Raw genomic sequence first — 12,456 nt, 5'->3', positions numbered from 1 at the left:
CCTGTCTCAGGTCCTGCGAGCCGGTTAGCTGCCCCCTGCAGGCAGGTCCTATAATCGCAGGGGCTGGCGTTTGATACAGACACTAAATGCAGCCTACGTTCGAAGCCTGGAGGGCTGTGGGCAGCGGCACCCTGACCCCGATCAGCACAGTAGATTTGGCTGCTCTGACGAGCTAGACGGATGCTCTTTTCCTCCCTTCCCTCCAGGGGGCCCCTCCCAGCTACCGGAGCTGTCAGAGCAGGGAGGGCTGGTCATATTTCAGTCCAGGTGCAACACACACAGCACCTCTCCGCATGGCCCCTCCACACAAGCTCTCAGGGTCCCTTGTAGAAGGACATAGGGCAGGCACCGTGCTACTGACCTTTCCTGCTGTTGCTACAAAACACCAGGAAGTCCCCAACAAGCCACAGAATAGGAGAAGATATTTACAAACCATATATATATATCTATATATATATATGATAAGAGACATGTATCCAGAATATATAGAGAACTCTTACAACTCAATCCCAAGAAGACAACCCAGTTTAAAATAATGAGCAAGAGATTTGGGGAGACACTTCACCAAAGAAATTCAATTAGCTAATGAGCACATAAAAAGATGTTCATCTTCGTAGGGAAATGTAAACTAAAACCAGAGTGAGATACCACTTCATACCCACTTGGACAGTGATAATCAAAAAGATGCATGGTGACAAATGTTGACAGGGATGTGGAGAAACTGGAACCCTGAGACTCAGCTGGTGGAGATGTAAAGTGGTGCAGCCACTCTGGAAGACAGTTTCACAGTTTGTTAAAAAGTTAAACATACCCCTACCGTATGACCCAGCAACCCCGCTCTTAAGTATTTACTCTAGAGAAATGAAAACATACGTCCACATAAAGACTTGGAATGAACGATAAACAAAACAGTTCATCCATGCAGTGGAAAACTGCTCAGCAATAAAAAGGAATGAGCTCCTGTTACAGGCAACAACATGGATGAACCTAAAAAAAAGCTAAACAAAAGACGCCAGATGCAAAAGACTACATACTGTATCATTCCATGTGTATGAAATTTCTAGAAAAGGCAAAATACAGAGATAAAAAACCTATTGGTGATTGTCTGGGACTCTAGTGGGAGGAGGATTGACTGCAAATGAACCCAAGGGGAGTTTTTGGGGAGAGGGCAGTGTCCTGAAACGGTGGTGGGGTTGTTTGCACAAGTGTTTAAATTTACTAAAAATTCTCAAATTTACAATGGAGGATGGTATGGTATGCAAATTATGCTTCCGTAAAGCTGTAGCACGTGGATAACGGTTCCCCTGGGCCCCTGTCTCTCGGGCTGCCCATAAATGCTGGTGCTTCTGGGGTTCCATCTGGGCCTTCCTCCATCACTGCATAAACTCCCTCCTTCCTGCTCCTGGGGGGCTTCCCATCAGCAACGCAGATGACGCCAGAACTGCCTCTCCATCCCCACCTCTCGGCTGGCCTCCCTCTCTTACCTTGCTGTCTGTCTCCTCAACATCCCACTCTAAACTCCACATTCCCAAACTGAACCTGAACCTATCACTTGTGGCCCCCAAACTCATTCCTCTTATTTTATGTCCTGCCCCACTGAGGAGCGCCGCCCTCCCCCTGTAGCCAGGCCAGAAACCGCCATCCTGTTCACCGGTCCTATCAGTGAGGTGCCGTACTCCGTCAGTGGAGTTTATCATCTCTGGCCGCCTGCCACAGCCTCCATCCACCCCCGGCAGTGGCCTCCTCCCTGGTCTCTACTGCCAGGCCTCAGCCCCCTTCTCTCCCTCTGTATCCATGACCCTCCCACAGCACTGAGCTGCCTTCAGTTCCCTGTGCTGGCCTGCAGCACCCTTTGCCCCAACTCTTCACCTGGTAAAATTCATAGTGAGGTCTGCACAGCTTGTAGGCGCTTCTCCTGGCCCCCTGCCCTTCTCTGTGGGGCACTTGTTCCCCTCGTGGTGATGGCGCATTCACCTTTGCCTAGCCCACCAGCTGTAGGGTCCTGCTGGCATGAGGGCATTAGCCAGGCTTTGCCTAGTGACCAACTGAGTGAATGTCCTATGAGGTGCTGGTTCCCAGCTGCGCTACTGAGCAGGGTCACTGTGTGAGGGCTGGTGTTTGTGCTGGCTGGTGGTTTGGTGTCTTATTTAAAAAAGAAAACTGACACCATTTTTTCTGGTTTTGAAAATAACACCTGCTCTTATAGAAAATTCAGGTAATGTGGTAAGCATGATCACCCTCTCCTGTCGCCCTCTGCAGATCTGTACTGCACCCTGGAAGTGGATTCCTTTGGGTATTTTGTGAATAAAGCCAAGACACGTGTTTACAGGGACACGGCTGAGCCGAGCTGGAACGAGGTGAGGCCCTGCTTCCTGGCGAGTCTGGCCAGGATATGGTCCATGGGGTGTCTGATCCCTCATGGTTTCCCTTGCAAGTGACGCTGCCAGCTTTCCGGGAATCCCGAGGGGGCGGGGGTACGAGTCTAAGAGATTTTATCTCTGTGTTCCTGAGAATCCTACCCCTTCCCTCCCCATCACCAAGAAACGGCCTATTTTGCTGGAGAGCTTGGTGTTTACTTAGTAGGTTTCCTTAGTGTTTTTCCTCAGAAGTTAGAATGAGCTCGCCCTCTCAGTTTCTGGAAGCCTGGGGCTCTCGCACTTCTCTGGATGTGGGGCCTGGAGTAGGGACCACAGGCCCACTCCCTGGGCCTCGCTGGGCTGAAGGGTCCTTTTGCTTCTCCCGGGGTGTTGGGTCTGTGTAGTCTGCTGCTCTCTTTTCCTCCATCTTGGAGAGCTGTTCTGTGACCCACTTGTCGTCTTGCCTTGAGCCTTCGGGAGTGGAGGAATGACTGCAGAGCGGCTAGTACTGATGAAGCCCCCAGATCCGGGAGAATGCCATCTCCCACCTCCTGGGACAGCTGCGGCCCTCAAAGGCGTCATGCTTGAGGATGCGCGTGGAAGTCGCTGGGCTTCAGAGAGCTGCCTGCTCCCCCGCAGAGGAGGAAGCTATGACCCAGCGGTCCGCCTGGTCCACCCTGGATCATGTGGCTGATGGAGCAGCGGGGCTGTTACCTGGGTCTCCTTCCTTGGCGTCTGCTACTCTGGTTGTTAGACTTACTGCCTCAATAAGACTCGGGCACGGGGAGCCGATAGAATTACCTGGTCGTTATAGCCCTGGGCGTCTCTGCAGAAAGGGCTGATGGTTGCTGTGACAAGGAGGGATCAGAGCCAGAAAGAGCCACAGAAGAAGGCTTTGCAGAGAGCAAGAGGGCCTGACTCCACAGAGGCAGCGAGAAAGGGGGTCTAGACGGTATGCAAAGGGTTCAGGTGTGAGCCAGCAGTGGAGGCTCAAGACACCGAGGCACGGAGGGATCCCGAGCAGCAGGTCATCTGGCAGCCACCCTAGCTGTACGTAGGGATTGTCCAGGGGTCTTACATGTTCCTGGCACACATAGCCTTCCCACCTCGATTCAGGCTCAGAAATATCTGCTGTTTTTTTCCCTTCACCCTCCTCCATTTCCCCACCAAGAACCCATGCCTGCAAAAGCATTGGTGTGAAATGCAGAATTTCCTGACGACACCATAGGGCGATGGAGGAGAAAGTTAACAAACACCGCACAGCAGACCTCAAAAGCCTGCAGAAGCAGTGCTTTCCTCCTCGCGCCCTCTCTCTCCTGTATCACCTCCCCAGATCGATTTTTTTTCCTTTCAGATAGACTTTATTTTTAGAGCAGCTTTAGGTCCACAGCAAGATTGAGCAGAAAAGACAGAGATTTCCCCTGTATCCCCTGCCTCCTGCTGCAGCCTCCCCCACTATCCACGCACCAGAGTGAGGTGTTTCTTGTAATCAGTGAACTACACTATCACCGAAAGTGACACATCATTATCACCCCAAGTCCATAGAATATCTGCGTTTGTAACCAGCACCCCTAAATTCTGATGCAGGTGGCCTAGGGACCGCCCTCTGAGATGCTTGCTTAAGGAGTTTGGATTAGGATTGAGAGACATTCAGAGCTTCCAGAAGCGTCCAGACTGAGCCACAATGTGGTGCTCACAGGGAAGTAGCTTCTGGGGGTCTGTGTCCCAGGACTAAAGTGAGGAAGGTCCTCCTGGGCAGCAAGGAAGCTGTCTGTTGAGGAGCCATGGCTCGGAGGGCCTCTCGGGCCTGTAGTACTGACCACCACACACTTGGACCTGTTAACTGGGGACTTTCCTCTTTTCTTGGGGCTGCAGGAGTTTGAGATCGAGCTGGAAGGCTCCCAGACCTTGAGGATACTATGCTACGAAAAGTGTTACAACAAAACAAAGATCGCCAAGGAGGATGGCGAGAGCACAGATAGGATCATGGGGAAGGGCCAGGTCCAGGTAAGGCTGCCACCCTCCTGTCCCCCCCAACCCGCCCGCACACACACAGACATCGTCACGCATCTGCCCCTGGACCCGCTCACACCCCACCTCCAAATGCTCCATGTTCTTTCCCCATTCCACAGTCAGGGACACTGAGGTGGCCTGGATCTGGGTGGGGTGCGCCTGGGCTTGCAGAGTGAGGCAGGCCCATCTCTGAAATATCCACTGTCGGAGGCTTGGGCTGGTGCCTTCACAGGTCCTTTCCTGCTCCCTCTGTCTGTCTGTCTGAGTGTCTGTTATGCCCCATCTTGTTCCCAAAGGAGTTTCAGTTCAACTTGTTTTTCCAGCCGGGGCCTCAGTTCCTCCTTAGCCTTAAGAGAGCCCAAAGGCAAAACGGGGAGGTGGTTATGAGGCCACCTCTTCTTGGAGGAGCACAAGAGTCTCAGAGTCAACCCACGTAACATCCCCTCTCTGGCTTCTAGACCCACCTGGGGGTGGGGGCACAGCTGCATCCCTAAATGGGGTGGGCAAAGGTCCTCCCAAGAGTTGGCATAGAAGCCCCCAGTGGGCCAAGAGTAAGTGCCCATACAGGACCAGCAAGGGGTCCCCAGGTCCTCAGGGAAAACCATCCAGGCCCTCAGTCCTTCAGAAGCTTACCCAGCTCCTGGAAGCCCACCACCAGCTTTCTCACTTCTTGGTAGATAGGAGCTGCGCCCCCTGCTGTGTTTCTTGCAGCCTCACCTGCACAGTTCTGTACCCTGATGGGAGAAAGCCCTAATGTCTATTCACTTCCCTTGCAGAACATCTTGCCAGAGCCAGCTAAGTGGTTCCTCCCCGTCCTCCCCTGGAGGTGGGCACTGCCCCCCACCCCTGCAACCCACTTGGTACCCTTGGACCCTCAGATGAGGCCTCCAGGGAGAGTGGGTTGGGTGTTCCAGGTGGCTGTGGAAGGACAGGGCTCTCCAAGAAGCCCCACCTCCCTTCCCTAAGGGCAGGAAGTAAAACTCCTTTTGTGGTGAAATACTGCATTACAGGAATGATGGAGAGAGAGGCTGAGTCGCCCCGGACTCATTCATTGTCTTTGCTGCTGAGGGCCCACATGCTCATCATTCAGACCAGCAAGTCCTTACTTAGTGGCAGCTCCACACCCCACTCTCATTCACCAGGTTCTCGGGAGATACACGCTGCCCGTTTTCCCACCTTGGAAGCTTGTTAGGAAACTCAATGGCTCAGGGCCTCCAGGGACCAAGTCTAAAAGCAGAAATGCTCATGTGACTGCCGTGTTCCTGTCCCCAGGCCCACCCACCTGCAGACACCACCCAGAGATGGGGGGGCCCTTCTGCCTTACAAAGACACAGGGAGAGGAAGCCGATGAAATCTTCCACGCCACATACCTTCCTAGGGGAGCAGGCCCAAGGCCTCGGTCAACGCCACAGGCAGGACTTAGGGCTGGGCCTCTGAGGTAGGGAGTACCCAGGGGGTAGGGGACATCAGCCCAGGGTGACACTTGAGCAAGTCCACCGAGGTTTAGAGTGCATGTCGGGGAGCAGTGCAGCAGCCTTTCCCAGCACAGGGAGGGCAGGATCCTCGGCCTCTCTCCAATGGGGATGGTCTCTGAAGGCTACTCCCTGTCCGGGGCCACTCGGCAGATGTCCTAGAGCTGCGTCCTTCCTGTGGCTTAGCTCGCGGGTGAGGAGGGGCTGGTTCCTCCTTGCTCCCCATCAGCTCCACGTTCCATCAGACAGTCGTAGGGTTTTGGTAGAGCAGGGCTTCCGGGTGGAAGAAGCAGAAATGCAAGCTAGCATCTATCAGTCATCCCACTTCTGGGGTCCTGACCAGAATCTGTGACCAGCCAGGTCCACTCTCGACCAGAGTTACCCCATGAGAGCTTGGCGTGGGTCCCACTGTGACAGATGGGGCATTGCACGGGGGTGGCTCGCACGCGTGACGTGGATACTTAGCGCTCTACAACTCGTGTGTTGATTCTCCACAATGTCCTTGAGATCCAGCCCCGTATTTCCACACAGATCTCGTTCACCCTTTTGGCTTTACGGGGAATCCCGTGGAGTGAGTCGACCGCCTGGATGGGCTGTTCAGCTCTTGATGGACGCTGAAGTGGTTTCCAGATTTTGCTGTTCCGTGAGCGTCCTGGTGCTGGACTCCTTTGAGAACCGACATGTTTTGGCACCTCCTGGGTGACAGTGTAGTTCGGGCCCGTTCAGTCTTTACCGTCTACTCTGCTGGACAACTACAGCTCTCCCTCTGCTCCCCCTCCCTCCCCCTCCATGTTTGCATCTGCTCCCATCCCGCGCATCCCTCACCACACCAGGCCCTGACCCAAATCTTGGAGAGGCCCACGGTGAGCTGAGGACGCCAGTGGGCTAGGTGCCTGGCTCTTTTGTTCGATTCAGATTCCACTGATCTTTGACTCAAATCATCCAGATCCTCCACCACTAGAGTCCCGAAGATGGCGAGATTTGAACCAGGGCCTCAGCACTGTCGCTGGGTAACCGGGGGTCTCAGTGGGAAAGAAAAAAGAACCAATACTGATCTTCCTCTTATTGAATCAAGCCCTCTTTGGAAATCCTTTGCTACAGTACTACTGGATGCAAACAAAATATTTCTTGATGCACACAACCTGTGCTCGCAGTCAGGCGAGCACCCTGCCCCATCCCAGGAAGAAGAGAGCAGTAAGGTTGTGGGGGGCGGCGAGGTGCGTGTTTGACTTGCTGACTGTTCTCAGCTCCGTTCTGCTTTTATGCCGTTGTGCTCGGAGGGATCCTCCTCTTGAGAGCTCTCCCTGCCGTTCCTTTTAGGAGGACCCAGATATAAGATGGGAGGGAGTAGAGGACGTGGACCCGGCCAAAAAGAAATAACTCGTGACACTTGTCGAAACAGCAAGGCAGACTTTATTTAAAATGTAGACTTTATTTATCACCAGCAGTCCAGTTTTAGAATATTTGCATCACCCAAAACAATTCCCTCATTCCCATTTACAGTCACTCCCTGTTGCCACCCCCAGACCCAGGGACTGTCTAGATAGGTGTAGGCACCACTGCAGTGGGGAGAGAGATGGGGCTCAACTCTGAATACCACAAGGAAAAGTGGGGATTTATAGCCAAGGAGCAGGGGGAGGGGTCAGCAGATGGAAAATTCCTAAGAGGAAACATCAGGGGTGAGGGGGATTCAGGTGACATGGACCTGATGGTATTCTAGCTGAAGGCAGGCCAGGTGACTAGACATCCCCCGGGGGCAGAGATGGTGGAGGAATTGAATGAGATGTCCGCGGTGATCAGATGTCCAGGGTGGGGGATTCTTGCTAAAATTGGGCCCTTGAGGACATGCCCAAGGATGAGGCCTAGTTGGAAAACAGCTCAGCGGAGCCTGCTGGAGTTTGGTCAAGGAGAGACTGTCAGCATCCACAGCGCCACCACACCTCTTGTGACCTGGGACAAGTCATCGCTTTACCCATCCAGACTTGTTTCCTCATGTAAACTGTGGTGGGGGCCGTGGAGCCATCTGGGGGGCCTCCAGTGTCAGCTGTTGCCATTACTACTGTTTGTCATCATTGTTAGAAGTGAGTGGGAAGCCTGGCCCTGAGCCATCCTGAGCCAGGAAGGAATCCCAGTGTGACAGGAGGGGCATTTGTGACTCATGCCGAGTAGGTGGCGGCTGGCCCGGCCCCTAGTGACCCAGCTTCCAACAGGGCTTGTTTATGAACCAGGATCCCCAGGAGGGAGAAGGTAGGAAGTCAGAGGAGAAGTGATGATGCCCTGCAACCCAGCCAGGCCTCTTCCCCTCCTCCCGCCCACGGATGCTGTTTTCTGTGTGGGGATTGCAGGGGGCAGGGCGTCCATGACTCCAGGGGCCCAGACTAACTGAGCCCAGGTTTTTCCCAGTAACATCAGGCACCTTCTGAGCATGCCACGTAGGAGGGGAGAGGGCCTATGCCCCCCATACACACCTTGACTCGTAAGTTGAGTGGAGAGCCCTTCCCATGAGCTGGGGAAGGGCAATACGCTGGGAGTGTCCAAGGGGGGTCAGGGAGAAGTCCAGAGCCAGCCAGGAGGGCAGAGGCCAGGCAGGCCCCGAGGGTTCCCCCCGCCCCCAGCAGGAGGCCAGGGAACCAAGTCTCCAGCAAAGCTGCTCACAGCTGTCTGGGCAGGAGGCATCAGAATCATCTGGGGAGCTAAGTCCCACTCCCCTGGGTTTGGGGTTCGGATCAGTCTACCTTGACTCCTCTACATGGTGCTGATGAGCCGAGGGTTTAAGAGCCGCTGGCCCAAGGCTCAGGTTTCAGCCCTTGCTCTTCAGGGGACTGTCCTGCGTGAGTTGCCAGGTCCCCACTTCCCTTCCCGAAAGATGGAGGCTCCATGAGAGGAGAGTGGAGGGCTCCCCCGCCAGAACCCAGGGTGGGTGAGCTTGTTTGCTCAGAGCATCAGGCCACAGGCCAGTAAGGCAGAAGACACAGTGTAGCAGAGATGCAGCCCTGGGGAGCTGACTATCCAGGAAAGAGTTGCAGGCACATGAATCATAACCCTGGAGTGTGGAGGTGCAGGGGCCCCTGGCGAGGGTCCTTTCCCAGCTAGCTCTGAGCCTCAGCAAGCCGTCTGAGCGAGTAAGGCCATCCCAGTCCATCCTCAGACACTAAGAGCCTATCGTGCCACCCTAGTGGTCGAGGGCCTCCTGCATGCCGGGCCCCAGGGACCTCGAGAACAAGAAGACGTCTGTCACCTGGCTTCACAGCCCAGAGCATAGAGGCTTGGAAGAGAGGATGCTGCCAATGTGCCGAAAGCCAGAGCAGGCGCTGCCCCTGGGCAGCCAGGTGGCTTGGATGGTGTGGTTATTTGGCAAGAGTTGGGGTAGAGAGAAACCTCCACAGAGTTGGAATCACTGAGTCTGAGACTTCAGGGGAAGGATTTTCCTAAGCAGAGATGTCAACATCCTAAGTTCCGAGAACAGCAGGAGCACAAGATTCTTGGGGGGGTGCACTGGTCCCAGCGTAGCTGGAGGGCTGGCCGAAGGAGTCCAGTCAGTACCTGACCGGGTGTTGCGGGGCCAGGACGGGGGCCCAAAGGCACTGCCTGAGTGCCTGGGGCCGGGGCGGGCATCCAGGGATAATCACCAGGGTTGGCAAAGCCCCGGGAAATTGGAGCCTTGCAGCTGTTAAGAAGTTCTTCCTTCAGCCCTTTCCTTCTCTCTTCGCCATTTGCGAATTTTCTGTTGCTAAATCAGCCTGTTTCCTCTCATTAGCAAGCAACTTTATATCAAGTCCTAGAATTTTGTCCTCTAGCATTTCTCCTGATATTTTTTGTGTCTAGCTGGGCTCACAACTCACGTTCCAGTGGGGGCATCAGAGTTGATTTTTTAAGATGTTTTATGTGAGTCTCAAATGAGACTGGAGTCTCAGGTCTCTGGCTTGACCCTTTGCTTTATTCGAATCTGGTGCTTGGGGATGGCTGTATGCAGTTTCCCAAACTTCTCTGCCTGGGTTGCTTGCCTCATGCATGGAAACCTGGCTGGATACAGGCCAGCAGGCCCGAGTGTGCCCCTTCTAGGTGCGCCCTGGCACCGGCACTTCAGCCCTCACCAAACTGTGAAGTCTGCCCACTCTCAGGCAGTCTCCCCATTCAACCGCCAGTTCTGTAGCATTTGGCCCCAACAGCCCACCAAAGTCCCTGAGAACAGCTGTGTGAATGTGGAGATGCCATCAAGACTTGTACATACGTGTTCACAGCAGCACTGACCATGACAGCCCCAAACTGGAAAGAACCCAAGTGTCCATCAGCTGGTGAGTAGATAAACAAAATGTGGCACATCCATACAGTGGAATGTTATTCAGCCCTGAAAAAAGAAGAAAATTCTGACACATGTTAAAACATAGATGAACCTTGAGGACATTATGCTAAGTGAAATAAGCTAGACACGAAAAGGACAAATACTGTATGATTCCACTTATATGATGTACGTAGGATGGGCAAATTCCTAGAGACAGAAAGTGGAATAGAGATTACCAGAGGCTGGGAGGAGGACAGGAATGGGGAGTTATTGCTTAATAGGTAGAGTTTCTGTTCGGGATGATGAAAAAGTTTTGGAGATGGATGCTGGTGATGGTTGCACAACATTGTGGATGTACTTCATGTCACTGAATTGTGCACTTAAAAATGGTTAAAATGGTAAGTTTTGTTATGCATATTTTACCACCATTTTTCAAAAGAGTTAAAATGACCACAGGGTTCAGGATGGACATGGGAGCCTAGACTCAGCGAATCACCCCCTCCGTGAAATCCCCAGCCATCAGAGGGCGCAGTCGGCCCCTGCTTGGTGCAGCCTGGTGGAGAAGCCCTCCACTCTGCCTCCCTTCCCACAGCCACACCTCGGAGCCCTAGCACGCTCACCTGTAAAAGGGCAGGCACCTGGCTCTCAGCAGCCCCCAGTGCATGTAGTAAATGCTCACTCTGTGCCAATAAATGTTTTACTGTATATATATATTAAATATATTTACATTATATATCATATACATCTATGTCTGGGCACAGAGATACCACAATGAATGAAATAGACAAAGGCCCTGTCCTCAGGGAATTTACATTCTAGCTGGGAAGGCAAACATCAACCAAAATAAAGATAAGAGCCACGGAGATGCGCCAGACAGGAGGGAGATGGGGCATGGGGGAGATGTGGTTTTCAGTTGGGTGGTTGGGGACGGCTGCTGTCAGAGGATTATCTCAGAGCCATGCACCTTCGGTCCACATGTGCCGGGGCTTCCTGTGTGCCTGGGGGGAGGGAGGGTGCCTTCCTGGGTACTTTGTGGGGGCTAAGAGATAAATGAGACGTGGCCCATGTTGCAGGGACATGAGCAGGAGAGAAACCGACAGCGAGTCCCAGGGGTCTCTTGCACCAAGAACATAGAATGGGTAGTGATTGTTTTCAGCAGACACTGAGGAAGATTTTAGGCTGCAAAAGTTGTAAACGTGTAAAACCACTTGAGAAAATCCTTGTACCGATTCCCCAGGATTTGTCCTGGAGAGACATACTACTGCCACCGTGGAGAGAGTGTGGGGATGGTGAACTGGGCCCTGCCTGCTCTGTTGCGGTCCAGTTTGCTACCCTCTTATCTTTTTTTCTTTAACTGGCATACCATACGGTGCATCCATTTTTAGTGTATAATTCAACGCTTTTTAGTAATTTGCAGAGTTCTACAAGTATCACCAACAGTCCAGTTTGAGAATATTTGCGTCATCCCAAAACAGCATCCTGGTTCCCACTCACAGTCACTCCCTGTTCCCACCCCCAGACGCAGGCTGATCTGCTTTTTGTCTATAGATTTGCACATTCTGCACGTTTCATGTAAATGGAATGATGCTCTATTATGTAGTCTTTTGTGACTGGCTCCTTGCACTTAAGCGTAATGTTTTTGAGAGTCATCCACGTCATAGCAAGTATCAGCACTTCATTCTTCTTTATGGCTGAATCAGATTCCGTTGTATGTATTTATGTACCTTGTTGTGTTTACCCATTCACCAGCTGACGTACACCTGGGTTGTTTCCAGCTCCTGTGATTATGTTAACGCTGCCATGAGTGTGAGCACATGAGTCTCTGTGTGGACACCCTGGAGTGGAAGGCTTGGTTGGGCAGCCAAGTAGAACTTTGTAAGGACCTGCCCTGCTCTTCCAGAGTGACTGCAGCATTTCACATCCCAGGGGCAGTGTGTGAGGGTTCCTGTTTCTCCACATCCTTGCCAACACTTGCTACCACATGTCTTTTTGATCATAGCTGTTGCAGGGGGTGTTGCTTTATCTTTTAAAGTGATGCTGGAGCCTGCTTGGGATCAGAGAAGGGCAGCAAAGGGATAAAGATGTGGATGACAGACCTCAAGAGAACAGGTTGTAGTAATAAAAGGAGGACCGGGAGACCACATTTTTCTCCCAGGGAGGTCCTCTGGTCGTCTCTGAGAAGACCCACCTCAGGGAGTTGGTTACGGTGTAAACAGGGGGAGCTCAGTCAGGAGCGCTGGGGAAGCCTTGCTGGACCGTCCTGGGTGGTGAGGGTGGGCACGGAGGAAGCCAGTCTACAAGGTGGCAAGTGAGGAGGGAATGGGCATTTCCT

At 53.0% G+C, this 12,456-nt stretch overlaps 1 protein-coding gene across 3 annotated transcripts in view; it reads left to right on the top strand.

The window, feature by feature from the left end:
• The window catches only part of BCR (BCR activator of RhoGEF and GTPase), a 129,789-nt gene that overhangs the window by 105,502 nt on the left and 11,831 nt on the right, over positions 1–12,456 (top strand). For all 3 annotated transcript variants that reach the window (XM_058531970.1, XM_058531969.1, XM_058531971.1), the window contains 2 exons: positions 2,260–2,357; positions 4,233–4,364. In XM_058531970.1, the coding sequence (XP_058387953.1) occupies positions 2,260–2,357; positions 4,233–4,364 (230 nt within the window). The remainder of the gene's footprint in view (positions 1–2,259; positions 2,358–4,232; positions 4,365–12,456) is intronic.

The sequence above is a fragment of the Diceros bicornis genome, chromosome 35 (genome assembly GCF_020826845.1).
Source record: "Diceros bicornis minor isolate mBicDic1 chromosome 35, mDicBic1.mat.cur, whole genome shotgun sequence".
NCBI classification, from domain to species: domain Eukaryota; kingdom Metazoa; phylum Chordata; class Mammalia; order Perissodactyla; family Rhinocerotidae; genus Diceros; species Diceros bicornis.
This window is presented reverse-complemented; position numbering and strand designations above follow the sequence as displayed.